Genomic DNA, 24,790 nt, shown 5'->3' with positions numbered 1-24,790 from the left:
GAAGAGCTCCGTAAAATTCTTCCCATGTTTCCAGTAAGTCTCCAATTTACTATTCTTTTGTCCCAATCTAACTGATACTTCAGTATATAACTTTTAAGGGCTTGATTTTGCTTTTTGATACATGGGTGTATATCTTGTAAGATCAGTGTAGCAACTGAATTTACAAGCTGCGTGTCGCTGCACATGCTCCTATCCGAGAACTGGTTCAACTAAAATTGGGACTTTGTCCAAAAGATAAAATACTGCTCTCAACTTATTTACCCAACTTCTGTTATACAGACAAACACTAGAGCGTTTTGGGGACTGGTGGAAATGAGAATTGGTAATATGAGTTGTTTAATGGCTCCCATTCTTAAGGATACCTTGTGATCTACTGGAACGGAAGCAGGATACTCTGACCCACTCACTGTATTACAACAAGCCATGTGACCTCCCTGTTAAATAAATAAAATCAACCCAGCTGTAAAAATATATTAAAGTAAAAATAAATACTTAACTTACTGTACAAGGGCCTAATTCTATGTGGTACTGAGCCTTCCAACTCCATTTCGTCCCAAAGGGAGTTGGAGGAACTCAGCACTTCACAAAATTAGGATTTAAATAAATTTAACAAAATGGACCTCTGTGGTTTAAGGGCTTCTGTTTCATTCCCTCACGCCTTCTCCCCTGCTGTTCTCAGCTGCTGCCTGGCACCTTTTTATCCATCCAGAATGCCCAGCTGCCTTCCTGACTGTTATCAGTTTTGATATGTCATCAGTGGGCAGGTGGTCTTCCTGTGCTGAGTCATGTAGCCTGCTTCATGACTCTGGAATCTATTTCTGGATGCTTGTCTCTTAACCCTGTGATTTCCACTTCCCCTTTGTGCAGTGCCCGTCTTTCCTGGCATGCCATACTTGTGTATCATCCTGGTCATGAGCAAATCCTTCACCTTACGTTACAGAAGAAGAAAATCTCCAGGCTTAAGTAACATTTCCAGATTCAGTATAGGTGACAAACAGATACTTACCGTGCTGAGAAGGTAATAGCACCTTTCATCCCTTAAGGATCTCAAAAATGCTTCATGCACATTTTGGGCCTAATTCTCTACTTTCTTATATCAGTTTTACATTACTGTAACTCCACTGAATTCAGTGAAGTTACACCAGCTTTATGGTGAGAATCAGGCAGCCACTATGAAAATTCAGCCACCTCTGAAGTGAGAGCAGCAGCCATGCAGGGAACAGGCACACAAAATACTGCACAGCAGTAGGGAAACTTTGGAGGTATAATAGTAAATATTTTAAAAAGCAAACAAGATTTGGGAATGATACAGACCCTCAAATTTCAGGGCATAAGCCAGCCTCTAAGGCCTAACCCATACGTAAAGTTTTGCCAGTAAATACAGTATGGCAATTTCTATGTTCCAGTGGGCAAGGACTTAGAGCAAACCTTTTTATGGAAAGCTCAGTGAGGCCTTTATTGTCCACACAGAAACCAGACCTTCATATAACCTCCATGTAACTTCTTTTATTTTCTTCAGAAGGATGACTGGCTGAGTTAAACAATGCTGGGATTCTAGACTGATTCCAGGAAGTCTGAGTATTCCAAACCTGGGACCTGCTCTTGCTGTCCTTATACAGACAAAAACTTCCATTGGCTTCAGCAGGAGTCTTGACTGCATGAAGACTGCTGAAGCAGGGTGTCCCTAAGCCTCTGACTGCCAGATGCTGGGACTGGATGACAGAGGATGGATCACTTGATAATTGCCTTGTTCTGTTAATTTCCTTTGAAGCATCTGGCATTGGCCGTTGTCGGAAGACAGGACACTAGGCTAGATGGACCACTGGTCTGATCCAGTATGGCCATTCTTATGTTCTAAGTTTAGACCACTGTGTTATCCCCTATGATTAAAGAAATTATAAATAACTTTAAAAAATAAAAGCATTATTATAAGGGAACACTACAGTTTCACGCAGATCCCTATGATGATTATCATGTCACTAAATTTTTACTGAAATATTGGAGTGTAGCCACACCTAATATTTTTGCAGAATTGGCAGTTTGTCCAGAAGGAACTAATTGGACCAATGGTCAATTGGATTATGCCAGGATTAATATGACCCATTATCCATACTTCCCATAATTGTTGCTATTTTAGAAAACAAATTTATTAACCACCAAGCATAATTTATTATAAAATAGAATTTTAGATGATTTTTGCCATTGCTCTAGGGCAGTGATGGGCAGCCACCAGCATGCACTCAGCCCGCCAATGGATTACCCTGATGAATTACCCTGATGGTACCTGAATTACCCTGACGGTACCCTGATGCTTCCCGCAACTCCCATTGGCCAGGAATGGCGAACCGCAGCCACTGGGAGCTGCGGGTGGCTGTGCCTGCAGACGGTCAATGTAAACAAACTATCTTGCGGCCCGCCAGCAGATTACCCTGACAGGCTGCAGGTTGCCCACCACTGCTTAGGGTATTAAAATGTCATTGCTTCAGGGAATAGGGGGAAAGGATGAGCTTTGAATCAAAGATATTGTAACACCTAAGAAAATTCAGCTTTTGTTTTTAATTTGCCAGTTTTCTGCTAGCCTCTCTATCATCTCTGTGTTGGAAAAAAATCAACAAAGTCAGTGTGACACTTTTCGTTAGGTTCCTGTAGAGATTATAAATGTACAGTGTCCCTTTTTGAAAGGAGTTTTTAATAAACGAGTTAAGTATACTTGCTGATTGCATTTCTGAATGGAAGCGGAGGTGACCTCATTCTAAAATTTGTCAGTCTCAGGATCCTATCATTCAGTCTGTATTTTAAACAAGGATCCATCAGCTGATCTAACTTGGATAAGGCTGCTTTGGAAATGCTCTCCAACTCTGTTGTTTCAGTAGATCAGTTATTTAAAAAAAAAACCTAACTGCATGATCTGCTAGGAATGCAAGACTTATAACATTGGCTCAAACCAGTGATCCCCATCTTGTTGGATATCCTGTCTCCAACATTGGCCAGTACCAGATCCTTCCCAGGTTTTAGAATCCCTGTGATGGATAATTATTAAATAACTTTCCTATAGGGAAAATGTCTTCCTAACTATAGGCAGTTAGCAGTTGACTTAAGCCCGAAGCATGAGAGTTTCTACTTCTTTCACCCTATCCAGTGTAATTAATGTGGACATTATCATTATCCATATAAATGCCCAGTCCTTATTTTTGAATCCTATAAAGCCGGGGTTCTCAATCCTTTTCTTTCTGAGGCCCCCGCAACATGGTATAATAACTCCACAGCCCACTTGTGCCTCAGTAACTAGTTTTCTGCATGTAAAAGCCAGGGCCGGCGTTACGGGGTAGCAAGCCGGGCAATTGCCTGGGGCCCCATGCTGCAGGGGTTCCCAAAAAGCCACATTGCTCAGGCTTCAGCTTCAGCCCCGGCTGACAAGGCTCAGGGACCTGGGCTTCAGCCCCATGCGGTGGGGCTTCAGCGTTCTGCCCTGGGTCCCAGCAAGTCTAATGCTGGCCCAGCTTGGAGGCCCCCCTGAAACCTGCTCGAGGCCCCCTAGGGGGCCCCGGACCCCTGGTTAAGAACTTCTGCTATAAAGGTCTTGGCCTCAATGGGCTCTTGTAACATTCAGTTCCACAGCTTAATTATGCACTGTATAAAAATATTTTAGAGTGCATTTCCTCTCTAGATTGTAAGTTCTTGAGGGCAGAGGCTGTCATTTTCTATATATTTGTGCAGGACATGACACAATGCCTCCCTGAGATGGTTGGCCTCTAAACTCTATCATAATATAAACGTTAAATAATAATAATAATTCTAATTTCATTGAATATCCTCTTGCTCTTGCCTTAAGAGGATGAATAGGAGTGCCGGGCTTATTATCTCTTTTCTGTTAATTATTTTGTATACCTTTATCCTGTTCCCTCTTATTTGTCTCACCTCTCTAAACTAAACAGTTTCAGTCTTTTCGAGCACTTCACCGCATCCAAGGCACAGTGTTGTCATTGTATCAGCTACACAGTAAGACCATTAATTGTTACACCATTATTTTCATTAGCACAGCTGTGGTCTTTCTTAAAGATGGTGCAGTAAAGTAGGCTCACAACTAAAGTTATTTGAACTTTTGATGACAAGAATATAGTGCCGGAATGAGGTACTTAGTCTTTAATCAGGCAAACTCCTGTTGATTTTAATCACTTTACTTTCTACTGTCTTTTTGCACATCTCAAGTGTCTGGACCTGTCTCTTCAAAGCTCCCAAACCAGAGCTGGACTGAACAGTGTATCAATAATTCCTTTTACCAGGGAACTAAAAATGCAGCTGTTTTGTTTTCTGGAATTGGCCTGGAGAAACCTGTGAGGTCAATGAGTTTGGTAGGTTTAATGGGCCTTCTCACCACGTTGCAAAACATTTTGTGAGCTGTGGTCTGGAACTCCCAAGTTTACCTCACTCATTTGCTTTTTGGTGCTTATTACAAGGGAGAGTTCAAATCTTTGCCGTTTAAATGCCAGTGCAACCCGAGATGGTTTTCTCTTTGCTGCTTTCCAACCTTTATTTAGGCAAAAGGAGCAACAATTTCCCTAAAATAAGTCAATTTTCAGGATGAACTGTGAGAGCCGGACCATCAGTGGTGTAAATTGACATAGCTCCATTTCCTTTAATGCCAGTTTATACAAGCTAAGGATCTGTTCCCTGAGTTCAATCTAATAGTCCAAACTCAGGTGCAGGACTCTGAACTCCTGCTTCTTAACAAAACTCTGACACAAACTCTCTCAGTGGCATTGGGAAAATCACAGAAACTGCTCTTGCCATCTGTAAAATGGGGATAATGCATTTACCTGAAGGGATTGTTCTGAGGATTAATTAATGTTTGTGCAGGGCTTTCAGGATATAAAGTGCTCAGTGTAAGTATTACCAAGCTTTAACATCCCACAGTCCATGGTTTTTAGTGTTATTTTCTTTTTCTCTCTCTCTCTAAAGTCTCTGGACTTTGGAAATGGTTCTCCTATTTGTTTGTATCTTCTCCATTCTCCAAAGATCTGAGTCACCGCACAGGATACATCTGCCCTCTGGAGGTTGGCTCAGAAGAAAGAGAACCAAATTTTCAAAGGGACCTCAGCTTGGTCTCTGAAATTGTGGGTACAGTGCCAGGTGTCTGGGTTCTTGTGCTTACAAAAAAACAGCACTGTGAGAACAAACTGCTTTCTTGTGGGCAAAAACTCAGGGCTGAGACTTGTGCCTGCATTCTTAGAGGCTGCTGTTGAAAATGTGGCTTTTCAAAGAGATACTTTCATGGTTCAAAAAAATCTATCAGACAGCTTGATTCCCAGATATCAAGAGGGGAAAGCTACCTATCCCACTGTAAAGGCACAGAGGACCCTGACAAAAATGGAACCGCACAGTTCCACAGTGCAGGTGGTGAGGGAGGATGCTGGGAACTTACACAAAGAAGAGGAACAAAGCTGTGCCCCAGCCTCCAGGAAACTTGTGGGCAGGACGGATCCTCTGGACGTTGTTTCCTACAGAGGGGCATGCTTTAGCAGCAGAGGGTATTGCTGTACTGAGGGTGCAGTGGTATCCACAGAGCACTGCCCGCGGGTAGAGGGCAGATTCTTTCTTGTCCTACACATCTCCACAGATCTCCCCAGTGCACCCAGCTACTCAGGCTGGTGGCTTTGTAAAGTATTCTGCATGAAGACCACAGGTATACCTAGAATTGCAGGACAGCAGCCAGCACAGCACAGTCCACAGCCCAGGTGAGCTCTTCACGTCTGATTTTGAATGCACACATTTCACTCAGGAAGGTCTGGCTCTCGATTAAAAAAACAACTCAAACCACCCTCCATCAAAAATCAATGACTGCAAGAATCAGGGGGTAGCCGTGTTAGTCTGTATCCACAAGAACAACAAAATGCATCTGAAGAAGTGTTTTTTTACTCTGGAAAGCTTATGCCCAAATAAATCTGTTAGTCTGTAAGGTGCCTCCAGACTCCTTGTTGTTTTAATGACTGCAAGAGCATATCAGAGAATTGAGCAACATGTGAAGGACATGTTGTTTCCTTTAGGGTACTGACTAAAGGTTACGTCACTTGGATACTTTGGATGTTTGTGAGCACTACAGGACTTGGAAAGGGAAAGCAAAAAGGAAAAACACTGGGGAGGTGAACAATTTGTTTTGTTTTATGACTCTCTTAGTAGTTTAATGAGGGAACGATTACTCATGCCCTGTCACTGCGGATCTAGAATATTCTGCTGGGCTTAAAAACTGGCAAGAAAAAGTAGTTTCCTAAAAAACAATGAATTACCCAAAGGCCATTACTCAGGAGTCCCTGGTGACTAGGAAGGGACAAAGTCTGACTTGTGCAAGAGTCAGGATCTGTTTTAAATACCCCCCCCCGTACCCCCACTGCTCCCATGACAGCCCTTTTCGGCATCTTGGATTTCAGGGGAAATAATTGATTGGGCCAGCACCTTCTACCAAATCCCTTCTCCCTGTTTCCCTCAAAAATGATATGAGAGAGTGGGTGAGCCAGACATTTCCTGAAGAGGTAGGATCTGAGGACAAGTCTCCCACCCACGAAAGATAAAACAAGATAAAGGATTTTCGGGAGCTTATGCCACAGGGTGGGTGAGAGACGGGGGGGGACTCCAAGGCAGGAGAGAGAGAAGGGGTCAGAAAGATTCAGTTCAATTTTGGTGTAAAGATTTGTTGGGGGAGGAAGGGCAATGTTTTTTTTATTCAGCTGGTTCGCACATCTTTAAACCTACCCTCAGCTGCATGACCCGCATTTTAAACTTTCCACTGCTGCTTGAGCATGCAGATTCTTTTAGAAGTTTGCAACAATGTATCCTTTGCACTTGTAATTCACATCTGGTACACTATGTCCACCTCTGTGCAGCATACACACAACTTCCCTGTATGCTGGAAGCCTGTTGCAAGTTTTTTGGGACTGGAAAACAGATATGCTGCCGTTACGTGTTGGAGCTTTACCGTGGAATGTAAACAGAGGGCTTCTGTAATACACAAACACAAACTAGGTGCATTTCATACCCAAATCCCCAACATTATTACAGTAGAACCTCAGAGTTACGAACACCTCAGGAATGGAAGTTGTTCGCAACTCTGAAACGTTCGTAACTCTGAACAAATCGTTATGGTTGTTCTTTCAAAAGTTTACCACTGAACATTGGCTTAAAACAGCTTTGGAACTTTATTATGCAGAAGAAAGATGCTGCTTTCAACCATCTTAATTTAAATGAAACAAGCACAGAAAGTCTCCTGGCCTTGTCAAATCTTTTTTTTAAACTTTCCCTTTATTTTTTTTAAAAAAAGAGGACTTGTGGCACCTTAGAGACTAACCAATTTATTTGAGCATAAGCTTTCGTGAGCTACAGCTCACTTCATCGGATGCATTCCTTGAGAGTGTGTGGCACAAGCTGTCAGCATAGTCTGTGTGGTATGAAGATTGTAATGAATTTTTTACGTGCGATGAAGTGAGCTGTAGCCCACGAAAGCTCATGCTCAAATAAATTTGTTAGTCTCTAAGGTGCCACAAGTCCTCCTTTTCTTTTTGCGGATACAGACTAACACGGCTGCTGCTCTGAAACCTTTATTTTTTAGTAATTTATGTTTAACACAGTACTGTACTGTATTTGCTTTTCTTTTCTTTTCTTTTCTTTTTTTTCTTTTGTCTTTGCTGCTGCCTAACTGTATACTTCTGATTCCAAATGAGCTGTGTGGTTGACTGGTCAGTTTGTAACTCTACTGTTCTACTGTACTACCATGCTGGTATTAGTTATTGGGTTTCTTTTGCCTGCAGTGCAGATCACCCAGGAGAGGATGGGAAAAAATGTGTCCAGCATAATACACTTCAAAAGTTTGATATAATCATTAAAAACTGAAATTAACAAGGCACTCTAAGGGTGTTATTGCTGTGTACAATATGTCCTGAATTTACCCTACTAAAACTTTGTTCTATTTCCATGCTGTATAGCGTGAATCCTTTTTCCCTCTACCATGTAAATTACAGAAATTACCTTTGGCATTGTTAAAATCATTCTTTTTTTTTCTTTCTCAGCTTCAGTCCAGGAAGTTACCAGTTTTTCAGGGAAATCCAAGGGTAACGCTGCAAAGCTTCTGGCTTTTAAACTTATGTCTGAGAGGTGCACAGCTGTGGCACTTGTGCCCCTTGAATTTGGAGTTCACCTTCATCCTGTAAATTTATGGTGCTGATGTGGTTTTGAATTTCTGCTTTCAAAAGCACTGATGTTAGCTTATGTCTTTGTGTTGGATCTTTGCCCTTGGATGTAGGACCCAATGCCTGAGACAAAAATACGGCATTCTTGCTACATACACTATAAAAAGTGTTGAATATAAAGCGAGGAGTTTGAACTGGACCTGCCATGGATTGATAAAGGTATTTTGACGGTAGGAGTGATGTGAACAGCATCACTGATTATGCTGGATCTAAAAAACTAAGAGGGAGACACTAGAAAAAGGAAGCAGTGCATGTCGTGGTCAGTGCGGTGAACTGGGTATCAGAACTTATGAGTTTTATTTCTGTCTGTGCTACTGTCTCACTTTTGGTTCATTGGGCAGTATAGTTAAGGTGTGGCTGGGCACCTAGTGTTGTAATTGAAATAACTGCAAGTTATTAGCACCTCTGAAAATGAGCACCTTATCCTCTCTGGGGCAAATATTTACTTACCCCACACATGGGCTGGGAGGCTTGATTCATTAATTTTCATTCACTGTAAAGTGCTTTGAGATCCTCAACTGGACTGTGCTATATATGTGCAAAGTATTTTATTATTATTTATGTATAATTATATAATTAAATATGTAAATTAACTGTATTAAATATCTACCTCAGAAGAGGTAGTTAATGTTTGTGAGGTGCTTAGAGATCTTTGGAATAAGGGGTGTAATTCAAATAGAAAGAAAGTGACGGTTACGATGAGGCTTTCATTACAGGAGAAGCCGAGGCAGTGCAGTGTATATAGCATAATGCAATTAAGATCCCAAACTGTACACTAGTTGCCAGACATCCTATGATCCTTTATTCTTGATAAGTATATCTCCCAACCCCTCACCGCCACCTTTACCTACACCTTTGGTGTAATGTACCCTGGCTGGTAGGAAGTGTTGTAGACCAGGGTGATCTTCTTCCCTGCAGGTCTCACATGCTGAACTGTACATTTCTATCCCATAATGTGCTATCAACAGCCATAGTTCATACTGCTAGTTCAGTGTGTCCCATTTGTTTATTGTGTCACTAAAACATTTTGGATCTGATGTTGCTTTTAATTGTAAGAACATTTGCAAATCTGCCTTAGATACAGTTAAACCTGCTCACATGAGTAACTGATGCAAGGCCAGGCATATAATACAAGCCAGGTATTGCTGTCACTTACACTTGTGCAGTTCCACTGGTTTCAACTGAGAGCAGAAGTTGGCCTGTTACGATTTGGCCATGGTCAGCACCCAGTTGCCATATGAGGGAAGAACATCATTTGCGAAGCCATGTCTTAAAAAGTTTCCAAGTCATAAGTCATCTGTCTGTTTGTCCCTTTTTCTTTTTGCTGTAAAAAATTCATGCCCTAATAAATATTTCAGATTTAAACTATAACTTTTCCTGGGTAAAGACAAATAATGCTGAAGGGTGGGTAGAAAAACGAGACTGAGTGAAGAGGGACAAACATCTCTAAAGTAACTTGGTTTAGTAAAAGAACTTGACATTTATATTATTGTGTTGGTTTTAGGGCTATGCAATGCTCCGAGGAAATTTACGTGTAAAATAAATTGTCGTTGTATTATTCCATCTCACACAGTACCTGAGAAACTCCAGAAGGTAGTTACTGGGGCTGGATTGAAACCAGCAACCTACTACAGAGGTGCAAGACTCCATAGTCCACGTGTAAAAAGATAAATTAGGGAAGGGTTTCTTTCCAAGTTGTTACCAATAATGGAGAGAGACAAATATGTATTGAGTGCTTGATACTAGGCCTGGCCTAGCAGACTGCGCTCCACCATGTGGAGGACCCCTAGTTTAACACACATGCTCCATTTCCCTCGGGCTGGAATGGGCTAGGAGAGCCCTTCAGGGAGAGAGTGCATTGTGCTGCAGGTACCATCTCTGCCCAAGGCTAGAACCTTTCTGACAAGTTGCACAGGCTCCAGGAATCAAAGTGATAGTCTGCTAGGCCTAGGCCTGTCAGGTTTGTGAAGAGTGAAAGGGGAAAAGAGTGTGGGGTAAAGAGGAGGGAGAGTCTAGGGCTCTGAAGAATCTCCCTGTTTTCTCTCTACCAAAACACACATCCAGAAGGGAGGGGCAAGGGAGAAAGGGACAATGTCACAAGCTTTCCAACTGCCCATGGCATGCTGCGGCAGGCTCTTCTTGTGAGGCCCTTTCACTCAGAATGCACTGGAATATCAAAAAACCCAATATCTTCCTTTTTATTGAAAACATTCTCTAGAACTCTTATATAATAAACTCTGTTTACGCCAGCTGACAAGTCACCTGATTGAACTCTGCGGGCTTCTGATCTCATTGTATTTAACACTCAATACGTTGTCATCGTTCAATGTAGCAGTGTTTGCTGAGTCATGCAGTCAACAAAACTGTTCACTATCTGACAATGTGAACTTTTGAAGCCCCGGATATATATATATATATATATATTTTGTGCCAGCAGAGGAGATACTTTTCAGCCTCTGTTAATGTTTAACAAAGCTTATTTAATTTTCACATAAAAGTTGAACTCAGTTTATTCTGCTAGTACTGTCACCGTGCTGTTTGTTTTCCTTTTTCACTGGATGTGAATTCTTCACTATTTTTCCTCCGAGAGGAAGCACCAGCTGAAATTGTCAGAACTGCTACTGAGATGTAGTGTAGTGAAAAAATTACTGTATGCCATCCACCATCTGATAGGTATGTGATTAAAGGAACCTGCAAATGCTGACTGTCTAACACTGTAGTGCCACAGTCTGTTAATAGCTGTGCACTTGTTACCTATTGCAGATTCACGCCTTTATTTGCAAACCTATATACGTGCTATATTTAAGTTACCTAGAAGTGAAAAACTTGACAGTTAATCTTTATTTTTTTAGTAAGTATGGCTGGGCCAAATTTTCAAACGACTTGGCCTGAATTGTGCCGATAAATCATTCACTTGCTCATGTCAGTGAGCACTTCGGTCAGAACTGTCCATTTTATGTGCAGAGTTGCCTCTTTCGACAGCCTGTTCTTCAAACTGAGCTCACAGTGTTACCTTAATGAGGACACAGTCCAGTTCCCATTAACTTCGGTGGGAATTGAATCAGGCCTTTAGCAATCTGCAAAAATATGCAATTTCATTTCTAAATGTAATAAATCTCAGCTGTTCGCCATAGCTTTCAGCATTATAAATTCTCTGCTGCCTACTCCAACTCTCCCTAAAGGCTCACCATACAAATGTATATCCTCATTTTGCAATATCGTATTACATTACTCTGTAACACTTTTATATTTTCAGTGTGTTATATTAACCAAACTTCACAAAATGCCCTGGAAAGTAAGTTAGTATCCTCCTTTTACAGGTAACGAAACTCAGATACAGAGACAATAAAGGCCAAATCTTTCTCCCACTAAAGTCAGTGAAAAGGTTTCCAGCAGCTTTAATAGGCACAGATATGTGTGGTAAATGCTGCAGAGTAAATCAGTGGCTGATTTTGGGTTAGAACTCAAGATTTCCTGGATTCCATGCTCAGACCATGACATGCTGACTTTGATTATGTAGCATTCATTTCAAATGTATTTTCTGTTGTGATAGGTAGGGCCATATTTGGCGACTAGCGAAAACCCTGAAATTAACCCACCTAAAGTGTCTGAGTAAAGCAGAAAATATTCTGCAAGAGAGGGTATTTTACTCAGTATTCAACAATCATCTCGCCCATCTTTAATCTCATTGTATTTATTGTGTGGAACATCACGTTATACTAATTTGATCAGATCTAAAACTTGCATGGTGGGTGTTAGCATCAGTGAGCATTATTGTATTATGGAGTCTGTTTTTATTAATATGATTTATTTTGTGTAGCAGCATTAGTCAGATACACTAGCCAGATATTAAAATACTGGATAACAATAACCAATAGCATTTATAGTTATATGCATGTTGAGATGAGATAATGAAATCTTGTGCTTCAAGACTTCCTCTACTTGGTCTAGGGGATAAGAAGGAATCTTTCTCCCATGTACAGCATTGAACAGAAGTGTATTTTCCATCTCCCTCTGTTTATTACAGGATTACAGATTTGATGGACCCTTGGTGTGATAAGAACTTAAGAATTGCCATACTGGGTCAGACCAAAGATCCATCTAGCTCAGTATCCTGTCTTCCAACAGTGGTCAATGCCAGGTGCTTCAGAGGGAATGAATAGAACAGGTAATCATTAAGTGACCCATCCCCCTGTCGCCCATTCCCAGCTTCTGGCAAACAGAGGCTAGGGACACCATCCCTGCCCATCCTGGCTAATAGCCATTGATGGACCTATCCTCCATGAACTTATCTAGTTCTTTTTTGAACCCTGTTATAGTCTTGGCCTTCACAACATCCTCTGTCAAAGATTTACAGAGGTTGACTGTGCATTGCTTGAAGAAATACTTCCTTTAGTTTGTTTTAAAACTGCTGCATATTAATTTCATTTGGTGACCCCTAGTTCTTATGTTATGAGAGCACTTCTTTATTTACTTTCTCCACACCAGTCATGATTTTATAGACCGCTATCATATCTCCCCTTAGTCATCTCTTTTTTCCAAGATGAATAGTCCCAGTCTTATTAATAATTTCTTCTCATATGGAAGCTGTTCCATACCCCTACTCATTTTTGTTGCCTTTCTCTGTACCTTTTCCAGTTCCAATATATCTTTTTTGAGATGGGGCGACCACATCTGCACACGGTATTCAAGAAGTGGGCATACCGTGGATTTATATAGAGGCAATATGATATTTTCTGTCCTATTATCTATCCCTTTCCTAATGATTCCCAACATTCTGTTAGCTTTTTTGGCTGCCGCTGCACGTTCAGTGGATGTTTTCAGAGAATTATCGACAATGACTCCCAAGATCTCTTTCTTGAGTTGTAACAGCTTATTTAGAGCCCATCGTTTTATATGTAGTGTTGGGATTATGTTTTCCATTGTGCATTACTTTGCATTTATCGATACTGAATTTCATCTGCCATTTTGTTGCCCAATCACCCAGTCTTGTGAGGTCCCTTTGTAATTTTTGCAGTCTGCTTTTGATTTAACTATCTTGAGTAGTTTTGTATCATCTGCAAATTTTGCCACCTCACTGTTTACCCTTTTTACCAGATCATTTATTAGTACATTGAACAGTACAGGTCCCAGAACAGACCCCTGGGGGACACCACTATTTACCTCTCTCCATTCTGAAAACTGACCATTTATTCCTACCCTTTGTTTCCTAACTTTTAACCAGTTACTGATCCATGAGAGGAACTTTCCTCTTATCTCATGACAGCTTACTTTGCTTAAGAGCCTTTAGTGAGGGATCTTGTCGAAGGCTTTCTGAAAATCTAAATACACTATATCGACTGGATCCCCCTTGTCCACATGCTTGTTGACCCCCTCAAAGAATTCTAGTAAATATGCGAGGCCTGATTTCCCTTTACAAAAACCATGTTGACTCTTCCCCAATAAATGGTGTTCATCTGTGTGTCTGACAGTCCTGTTCTCCTGTGGTACAGCTGGTGCCCCATTGCCTTCAAAACCAAAATAACAAACCAGAATAACCAAGCTGTTCAATTGTCATTCTGTGATTTGGACGTCACAGATTGACCTAACCCAAAGAGGCAAGAATGTCTGAGCTGAGGATATATATATGTTTGATGGATCTATGTATTCTGATCTCCAAGAAAAACAAGTGTGATTATCAGAGGATGTGCCTCACCCTATGTTCTGAGATACAGAATATCAAAGAGGCACTGGCAGGCTTCCTGATTTGGGAATAAAGGAAGAGATCAGGTAGAAATATAGGGTGGGAATGTGGTTTTTTCTGCTTTTATGGTGGAGAAAGTTAGAGTGAAAGCTACAGGCATTCATTTGAATAATCCCTTATGCAAATTCCAGGTGCCAATCTTGTGTAAATATCCTGAGTGTGCCAAAGGAGAGCACATTGCACGGAGGGGAAACCTGTCCACAAATTGCTACAAACTGAAAGGTAAATAGTTGGTTATTCTTGAGAATCAGAAGAGCATAGCCTCTGTATGGATTTTGTTTCCAAATAGAAAGTAGATCGTTTGAATAGGTCTGGTGTTCCTTGTGTTTGACCCTGTGCTGCGTAGTGAGAGGGGAAGCATATGACTTTTAAAAATTGGGCTTGTGCCCTTTCTTTGCTTCTCTGTTGAGTACTGAAGAACAATTGAAAGGTGTTTTTTTTGGGGGGTGGGTTAAAAGGCATTTTTCTGATTTTTTTTCTTTGCCTACCTTGTGAGTTATCACACAGCTCATAGAAGAGATGGGAGTGTTGGAATCTTTTAATGAAGAGATCCTTTCTCCAAAGTGTTTGGCAGCCATTGGACTTTCAATATATTTGTTTTTATTAACATCTATTTAACATCAGAATAAAATCTCTCCTGCTCTCTTACTTGTTTAACATCACAACAGACTGAAAGGTATCATTTTACTAGTTCTGCAGTCATAGAGTCTGCCAAAGTAGTCATGCCCTGAATTTCTAAGAATAAAAAATGAAGAAAATATACAAACTTTTTTTCCTATGGCGGAGGAAAAAATCTTGCAGGCCTTCCTTACCCACCCTCAAAACCACACGAAAACGGTGCACAAGGGTATTTTTTTTCTTTGCAGGTCATCTTTAACTATCTCTGGCAGAAAAATTAGGATGGCTGTTTATTTAGCAGTGTTAGTGATAGCACGATAGGTAATGGAGAGGTGCCAAACAATTAAGAGTCCATGCTTTGAGTTACGGAGTAAAGGCACTAGTGGATGCAATCCAATCCACTGCCCAGTGGGTGCGGTTCTTGAGTGTTCAATGACATGGGTATTGTTTTAGCACTGGAGTCTGTTCTCATTTTAAAACTTGGAGGATGGTCCCACTTGCAGCACAGTTTCTAAAATGAGACGCACCAAACTTTACATGTCAATAGCTTTTTGTTTAAGGAAGTTTTTTAAAATAAAGAGGAATCAAATTTTTAAATGGTCATTGGTTTGTGCCCAGTCCTTAATAGGAGACCTCAGAATATTTATGGGAGTGGAGGTGTCAGTGAGAATTTTATTGGTGCAGTAATTAAGAGATGGGTAAGGTACAAGTGTACAAGGTAACAGGTACAAGGTAACAGCATGGCCGTTTTATCTCTGTATTGAGTGCTGTTGTGAAGAATTGTTTTACTGTTGAGCCTTAGGAAGCATTAGAAAGGAACTGCCACTGTTTTTTCAGGGAATCTTCCAGGATCTCCAGTACCCTGCATTTGCCATTCCCACTCTAACAACACTTGTCTCAGTGACCCTCTGTCCAGCCAAGCGGTGCTAATTACAGTGCCCTCCAGAAACCATCAGCATGGCTCCTTCAGCTCACCAGAGAGTGCATTTGACAGCAAAGTGGTCAGATATTGTGACAATATGTGTGCTATGAGAACCTAGATAGATAGTGATACAAGGTGAGGGGACCAGGAAGCCCATGGCACCTTTACTGCTTCAGTACCCCTTCCTGGGTCTTCCAATGACTTGTTGTTTGGCCTTGTTATACTACTTCACCATTCTCTGTCTCATTTTTCCCCAGTTATAAAACTGAAAGAGTAATACTTAGTCCCCAAGAGTGTTGCAGGGCTTAACTAGCTAATGCTTCGACAGAGTTATGGAAGTATGGAATGTTATTTCTTGCAATCATAGTTGTGGTTGTAATGTTTGAATTTGGATCTCAGCGCAAATCATCTTTTTTTCCCCTTCAGAATGTAAATGGGTTTTCAGTAACACATAATCCATTTGTTAAGGACTCTGTTTTGAGGACAGCTAAATCAATTTTTTACTACCTAGAACCTGCTGAAACAAATAAGCCTTTTTTTTAGGGTCTCTACTTTCCTGATTAGGCTTCAGAAAACATGGCCCAGAGTAAATCCAAGTCATCTTATCTCTCAAAAGGACTCTTGTCAGTGCCAAATGCTACAGTCTGCTTACACAGCGATACTTCTACTAGGTTATATGGGGATGGGAGCCAATGAACAGGCACGGGTCAGCTGCACCAGTGACCCATGCCTCAGACAAGTCCTCTGAGATCCGTAGGTTGTGTGCCAAACCAGCTACTTCTTTCACAATTGGATGTGCAGACGCCACATATCCCCAGTTGAAAGAGCAATGGCAAACTCTCCGACTTTCCAGTCACCAGTGTTAATTATTCATAGGTTGGGGACCATGGGGTCCAAAGAGAAGCAGTAAACATGGTCTAAAATCCTGTATCTCCATTTCACACCCAAATAAACCCTCCCCATTTTATATTCAAAACACAGACGTAACAGCTAAAATTGTTACATTCTGTATGTGACCACTGGGGGGAAAGAGGGTTATGAAGCTGCATTTCAGCTGACACCACAAACAAGAATAAAAGCTCAATCAGCTTTAGATACTTTCGGAATGCTGAGATTGAACCTTGATGTCAGTAATGAATTGTTCCAGAAACGCACAGAGAAAATTGTACACATTGGAAACCAATTTTCATTTGTGCTGCGTACCTGCTGCTCCTTTTGATGTCAGTTTGAATAATATTTTGAATAATTAGCAGCTTTTTACAATCAGGCCTGTTGGGTTAAATGTTCTGAGACTCTTTTGCAGTCCTGAAATCCATATATGCTGTGTTTACATAACAGGTAAATTGGAAGTTTGATTAGGGGAAAACCTGGGCCCATAATGTAGGGCTATTTCTTGGAAACAAGGTTTTGCTGGTTCCTAAACATTTCTCAGACTCCTTAACTGATAACTGTTTTGTAAATTTACAGGCAGGACATGAGAGGCAAGGAGATTGTATTAGTCGAGAAATGTTTAACATGGTTTATCATGACAGGTTTCAGAGTAGCAGCCGTGTTAGTCTGTATCCGCAAAAAGAAAAGGAGTACTTGTGGCACCTTAGAGACGAACAGATTTATTTGAGCATAAGCTTTTGTGAGCTACAGCTCACTTCATCGGATGAATGCAGTGGAAAAAACAGTAGGGAGATTTTATATACACAGAGAATATGAAACAATGAGTGTTAGCATACACACTGTAACGAGAGAGATCAGGTAAGGTGAGTTATTACCAGCAGGAGAGAAAAAAAACCCTTTTTATACTGATAATCAAGGTGGGCCCTTTCCAGCAGTTGACAAGAACGTGTGAGGAACGGTAGGGGGAGAAATAAACATGGGGAAATAGTTTTACTTTGTGTAATGACCCATCCACTCCTGGTCCTTATTCAAGCTTAAGTTAATTGTATCCAGTTTGCAAATTAATTCCAATTCAGCAGTCTCTCCTTGGAGTCTGTTTCTGAAGTTTTTTTGTTGAAAAATTGCAACTTTTAGGTCTCAGAGTAACAGCCGTGACCAGAGAGATTGAAGTGTTCTCTGACTGGTTTTTGAATGTTATAATTCTTGACGTCTGATTTGTGTCCATTTATTCTTTTACATAGAGACTGTCTGGTTTGGCCAATGTACATGGCAGAGGGGCATTGCTGGCACATGATGACATATATCAATTGGTAGATGTGCAGGTGAACGAGCCTCTGATAGTGTGGCTGATGTGATGAGGTCCTATGATGGTGTCTCCTGAACAGATATGTGGACACAGTTGGCAACAGGCTTTGTTGCAAGGATAGGTTCCTGGGTTAGTGATTTTGTTGTGTGGTGTGTGGTTGCTGGTGAGTATTTGCTTCAGGTTGGGGGGCTGTCTGTAAGCAAGGACAGGCCTGTCTCCCAAGATCTGTGAGAGTGTCATCCTTCAGAATAGGTTGTAGATCCTTGATGATGCATTGGAGAGGTTTTAGTTGGGAGCTGAAGGTGATGGCTAATGGCATTCTGTTATTTTCTTTGTTGAGTCTGTCCTGTAGTAGGTACCTTCTGGGTACTCTTCTGGCTCTGTCAATCTGTTTCTTCACTTCAGCAGGTGGGTATTGTAGTTGTAAGAACTCTTGATAGAGATCTTGTAGGTGTTTGTCTCTGTCTGAGGGGTTGGAGCAAATGCGGTTGTATCATAGAGCTTGGCTGTAGACAATGGATAGTGTGGTGTGTTCTGGATGAAAGCTGGAGGCATGTAGGTAAGTATAGCAGTCAGTAGGTTTCCGGTATAGGGTGGTGTTTATGTGACCATTACTTATTAGCACTGTAGTGTTCAGGAAGTGGATCTCTTGTGTGGACTGGTCCAGGCTGAGGTTGGTGGTGGGATGGAAATTGTTGAAATCATGGTGGAATTCCTCAAGGGCTTCTTTTCCATGGGTCCAGATGATGAAGATGTCATCAATGTAGCGCAAGTAGAGTAGGGGCATCAGGGGACAAGAGCTGAGGAAGCGTTGTTCTAAGTCAGCCATAAAAATGTTGGCATACTGTGGGGCCACGCGGGTACCCATAGCAGTGCCGCTGATTTGAAGGTATACATTGTCCCCAAATGTGAAATAGTTATGGGTGAGGACAAAGTCACAAAGTTCAGCTACCAGGTTTGCCATGACATTATCGGGGATACTGTTCCTGACGGCTTGTAGTCCATCTTTGTGTGGAATGTTGGTGTAGAGGGCTTCTACATCCATAGTGGCCAGGAAGGTGTTATCAGGAAGATCACCGATGGATTGTAGTTTCCTCAGGAAGTCAGTGGTGTCTCGAAGGTAGCTGGGAGTGCTGGTAGTGTAGTGCATGAGGAGGGAGTCTACATAGCCAGACAATCCTGCTGTCAGGGTGCCAATGCCTGAGATGATGGGGCGTCCAGGATTTCCAGGTTTATGGATCTTGGGTAGCAGATAGAATACCCCTGCTTGGGGTTCCAGGGGTGTGTCTGTGCGGATTTGTTCTTGTGCTTTTTCAGGGAGTTTCTTGAGCAGATGGTGTTTGGTAACACCCATTGTTTCATGTTGTATGTGTATATAAAGTCTCCCCACTGTATTTTCCACTGCATGCATCCGATGAAGTGAGCTGTAGCTCACGAAAGCTTATGCTTAAATAAATTTATTCGTCTCTAAGGTGCCACAAGTCCTCCTGTTCTTTTTATGGTTTATCATGTCATTCTAATCCCAGAAAATGACTTTCAGCTTTGTTACCAAAACACATTTTTCTTTCTGACTATTTATATACACCCAAACCCTGTTCTCCTGGTGCTAGCTGTGGAGGTCTTGATTGCTTCTTGCTGTTTACCCTAATTAACTTATGTAACCACCTGTAAGATAGTAGAATTGTTCAGTAGTAAATACAAAGGAAAGTCTTAGGACCCAAACCTGGCAAATTTGGCTTTAAGTAAGGACTAAGTAATGCCTGAGTAGTGAAAGCCTGATTTGGCCACTTGGCTTTCATGGAAGTTGAAGATGCTCAGTTCATTGTGAAATGAAACTCTCATCCTTACTCTAGTTGCATTCCCAGTGACTTGCCTGAGGAGTGGCTGTACAATTTGGGCCTAACTGAGTGAAATTGTTTCACCTGCCACTGTAATTTGTATTGCCATGATTTATTTCTTTACTTATTTTAAAGGGGGAAGACTAAGCTTTGTCTCAGTTTTCTCAGAAGTACCTCACCAGCAACAGATACGTCATCCTGGTGAGAGGTAAGGTGGCTGTGTGAGTGCCTCACCCCATGAATCATAAAAGTCTTGCCCCCATATTAAGAACCGAATGTTCCCCTGTAAATGCTCACTTAGCCCAGCAAATTAAAAATACTGCGTCACACTTGTTTTCTGACTGGAGGAAAAATAATAACGGTTCGCACAGTTGGTGAGCTTCCTTATTAATCAGAGGGTATTAAGCAAGTGGTGGTGAAAGTGATGGGAATGGATGGCTCAGGGAACTGATAAAGAGATATGTAACCTTTTTCCTCCAGTGGTTTGAATCCAAACCAAATACGAAGTTACTGAGAATTGTTCGTGTCAGAAGGTTTTTGTGAAATGACTCCATGGTCTCAGTTTGTGTCATAGTGGACAGATCACCATCACAGAACAAACACTCCAGTTAGCACTAATTGGTATTTCAGTGGAGGGCCATGTTCACAATGGCCCAGGAGACTGATGGCTTGTCTACACTTACCGGGGGATCGATGAGCAGTTACTTGATGCATTGGCAGTCGATTTAGCATGTCGAGTGAAGACCCGCTAAATCGACTTCCGATCGCTCTCCCGTCGACTCCTGTACTCCACCCGATCGAGAAGGGTAGGGGGAGTCGACAGGAGAGCATCTCTCATTGACATCGCGTAGTGTGGATCCCGCGGTAAGTAGATCTAAGCTACATTGATTTGAGTTACATTATTCACGTAACTCAAATTGCATAGCTTAGATCGAATTTCCCCTGTAGTGTAGATAAGGCCTAAGAGCATAGGGGTTCTGTCTGCAGGTCAAGGATGAGATATACTGGTGGGGCATTGTGTGGAAAACTCACACTATCACTTCCTATGTTGTATCTGTTCTGTGAATAGAGGACTTCTCCAGGGTTGTCAATCTGACATCTTTCACCAGCTCCACTTTTCAAACAAAATTGAAGTAAAAAAAAAAAGTTAAAATAATTTGAACAATTTGTCTGACATAAAGTACTTACAGGCTATTGTCTGAAAATTATAGGCTGACTTGTTCTTTCACAATCTCATGGGTGGATCCACTAAAGCTGTCATACGTAAAGCTCCAGCAAAGTACATTTACACATCTCCTATTAGGGAAGCGTATGAAAAGGAAGTAATAAAACTAATTTTTTAGGAATTTCCAATATGGAAATGTTACTCCTTTTGGAAAAACTTTCCAAGTCACTACCAGTCAAAGTTCTCTATGATTAATCTTGGAGTCACGTTTTATAATGCACACAATTGTTGTTTGCATTAGCAAAAATAAACTGATGGTTCACATTTTATTTTGAACTTTTTACCACAGGCATTCTTTTACAAGGGGGAGAAGGAATGCCTAACTATAGAGACCTTGAATGCTTCTAACTGGCTATTCAGTTATCTAATCACATGTAAATTGGTGGAATTTTTCAGCAACAAAAACACAGCAGTTTTAGGCCCTAATCCTGGATTGAGTTGAGCATGTATATAATTTTACTCATGTGAGTAATCCCACAAGACAAATAAAGTTATGTATGTGCTGATATCTTTTAAGAACAGGGCCTACGTCAGCAAATCTCCTTCTTCGCATTTACTCTTGAAGATTAAAGAATAGTGTTTACACGAAGAAAAAACATAACCGGGAAGGCTCCCCATCTTGAGGCTTTACCTAGTTCTGTGAATCCTGGGTGTGAGCTCTCCCTCTTCTGACTCCCAAACAACTGCTTTTAAGTCCTTGCACTAAGCGTCCATGTAAGCTGAGAGGAGCTAACCCCCAGTCTATCAGGAAATGACTTGCCTCCTTTCACAGCATCAAATCCAGGAAAACAGCAAGAGAATATTTGTCAGAGGTTAAAAAGACATTTAAGGGCATATAGGAAACGAAAAGGTCTAGCTATTAGAGCATATCATGGGCCAGTATCTCTTCTCTCCGATTATCTCATGATAATTGTTCTGTACTTTTATTACATATTTTAATTTACAGCCTTTATTTGAGAATGTTTTTCATTATCAATGCTCTGGAAATATTCAGAGTTACTATTACAACACTTGAAAGATTTTTTTTTTCTTCGAATAACTATGTTTGCCTGTGTAAATTAACTTAACAGAATAACACCCAAATCCTGCTGTCTGAATAACACTTTCTCTGTGGGTTACACTTACTGATAAGCTCAACTATATGAAGTGAGCCTCCTCTTTTAAGCCCCATCAACATTTTACTGTGTATGACACCATATTGACTTGGATTTGCCTGCATGGACAAGATGGGACAGTGTCATAATCATGTTACACTCCTGGCCTTTCCTTACAACACAGTGTGGTTCTGTTGACATACGATCTACGCTCTTCTCCCAGGTCTTTCGGAATTCATCTTGAATGGTGAGGTGGATGGCAAGGTGTTCCATCTTTAAGGATTACCCCTCTTAGGAGCTTGTGCAATTCTTCAACAAAAAAACCAAAAACAGACTCCAACGAGAGACTCTGAATTGGAATTAATTTGCAAACTGGATACAATTAACTTAGGCTTGAATAGAGACTGGGAGTGGATGGGTCATTACACAAAGTAAAACTATTTCCCCATGAAGAAAAGGAGGACTTGTGGCACCTTAGGGACTAACATATTTATTTGAGGATAAGCTTTCGTGAGCTACAGCTCACTTCATCGGATGCATTGTTTATTCTCCCTCTTCACCGCCCACTGTTCCTCAGACGTTCTTGTCAACTGCTGGAAATGGCCCACCTTGATTTTCACTACAAAAGGTCGCGCCTTAAATAGCTCACCTTAAATGATCACTCTCGTTACAGTGTGTATGGTAACACCCATTGTTTCATGTTCTCTATGTATATAAATCTCCCCACTGTATTTTCCAGTGAATGCATCCAATGAAGTGAGCTGTAGCTCATGAAAGCTTATGCTCAAATAAATTTGTTAGTCTCTAAGGTGCCACAAGTCCTCCTTTTCTTTTTGCGAATACAGACTAACACGGCTGCTAACTCTGAAAGCCCCTTAGGATCTGTCCATACTAGGTGCAGAATCATGCTAGTTACAGCACATATGTAACTAACTAGATTTTTAGCATGGTTTCCTGACCAGTGTGAAGAGAGACTTTTGTCTGAAGGCCTTGGATTGTCTCTGTGAGGCCCTGGGTTGGTCCACTGTAGATCCTGTCCATACTTATGTCCCTTCCACACTATGAAAGTGCTGTGTTGTGAGACCTGGTTACAGCCCGGTACTGCCAGACGCAGTTAAAACTCAGTTCAGTGTTACAGCATAGAAGGGACCAAATGCTGTTTTAGCTCTTTTCATGAATCGTGCCATAGCTTGGCAAAGCCCAAGGCTCTGTAACATGCTTTGAGAACACCTGTCTACAGGGTAAAATCACTGTATTTAAACTGTGTTAACCGTTAGCATTTTGTATCCAGGCCCTGTACACACGGTAGGAGCAGAACCCTGGGAGCAATCTGTAACCATGTGTAAACGCAGTTGTTCCTCGCAAAGTTACGTTATGGGTTCCCTGATTTTTATGAACAGGCACTTTTTTGTCTGCAAACCTTGTACTAAAATTGTGCCTTTTCACCGGGTTGATAACCAGGTAGTGGCATGGTTTGCTCTAAACATGGTGTGTGGCTGTGCGTAAGCTAGGGTTTATCATTCTTTTAGTACCCAGGGTGACAGACTATGTTGCACACTTGCAAGAGGCCTAGACTGGTGCATTGTTGTCTTGCTTGTTAACACCAGTTGTTTTGCTGTGCAGATGGGACTCTTAACTGTGCCTGCCTGCATGACCTGTTTGGCCAGTCCTCCTTCCTCTGAACTACCTGTGCCTGGTCACAAACCAGCCAAACATTGCCCCACATGGTGCTGTTGTCACACTGTGTGCATGTCCTCTGGGTAACTTATTCCTTTGCTGACGCATTATGAAACAGCTGCCCAGCTGTTCCAAGAACGCAGCAGTACAAACATAGGAAGCGTGGTCTGTGTGGATACACATATGTGATCAGTGCATGGTTGTGTTGTGCATAAAGCTGCTATATGGACATAATTCAAACAAGTTTGTTCTAACTGGGTCAGATGGACAAAATTTGGATCAACTCTAAGGGAGTAAGTAATCTGTAACACAGTTTGTCTAGCACTGTTCTAAGAAAAAACCCCTGCCCATGCTTCTCAGGACCCCTGCTTGAGCCCAGCTGGCAAAAGCCGTGTTCTGGTGTCAGGCTTTTCCCTACACTTTTTTCCTTAAAAATTCCTACCACTGCTAAGGCTGGTTCAGCTCTAGCAATGGTGAGAGCACTAGTGTAATCCTGTCTCTGGATTCTGTCATATCACTCTGTTTAAAGCAAATCTAGACAATACAGTGATTAATATGCTGCACTGAGTCCACACTGGTGCTCCCGCTGTTACTATTGCCTGTGGAGCCATTGGGAATTGAGTGAACTCAGCCTCTGACAGGAGATATGCCACACCTTTAGGTTCACACGTTTGCCACCCCCATGGTGAAGATCTGCAGTAATGCCAGTCTCATTAACACATTTAGTGATAATGAAGCTCCGGGCAAGTGGATTGCAGAAAGAATGAGGAGAAGAGGAAAATAATGGGGCGAGGCTATAGATCAGTCTTTCAGTATTAATCAAGCAAATAATGAGATTCTGGTAGACATTCACAGGTCTTGAGTAATGGAATCCTGCAGCATGGTCATTCATTTTGCTATCAGTGATTCTTGTTTGCATTGGTAACAGTATAAATGGGACATAAAAATTCTGCATTGTATGGCTCAATCCAGAACGAGGAAGTAATATTAAAAATCGCCATTTCTTTAATGTAAAGGAAATAAATGCAAAACAAATTGTACGTGCCTGTTTTCTAGGTCATATCAAGTTCACTGTAGTAACAGGAAGTCTCATCTAAGATAGAAAACTCTCTGAAGCTCCCTCAGGAAGCTGGTTTCATATGGTGGTTTAGATTTAACTACTCAGTGTCTAGCACCATTTGAAATCAGTGTTCTTGGAGGAAGAATGGCTGCCCTTCCGTCAGCGAAGGAATTGAATTC

At 41.4% G+C, this 24,790-nt stretch overlaps 1 protein-coding gene across 6 annotated transcripts in view; it reads left to right on the top strand.

Moving 5' to 3' along the window:
* The window catches only part of LOC144276727 (uncharacterized), a 300,539-nt gene that overhangs the window by 183,727 nt on the left and 92,022 nt on the right, over positions 1-24,790 (top strand). The window contains exon 6 of one of the 6 annotated variants that reach the window (XM_077837012.1): positions 12,265-12,405. The exons of the other annotated variants lie outside the window; for them this stretch is intronic. Coding sequence (XP_077693138.1) covers positions 12,265-12,400 — 136 coding nt within the window. The 3' untranslated portion in view covers positions 12,401-12,405. The remainder of the gene's footprint in view (positions 1-12,264; positions 12,406-24,790) is intronic. 6 annotated transcript variants of the gene reach the window in all.

The sequence above is a fragment of the Eretmochelys imbricata genome, chromosome 1 (genome assembly GCF_965152235.1).
Source record: "Eretmochelys imbricata isolate rEreImb1 chromosome 1, rEreImb1.hap1, whole genome shotgun sequence".
Classification (NCBI taxonomy): Eukaryota; Metazoa; Chordata; order Testudines; family Cheloniidae; genus Eretmochelys; species Eretmochelys imbricata.
The sequence above is the reverse complement of the archived record's forward strand: the minus strand, read 5'-3'. Positions and strand labels throughout refer to the sequence as shown.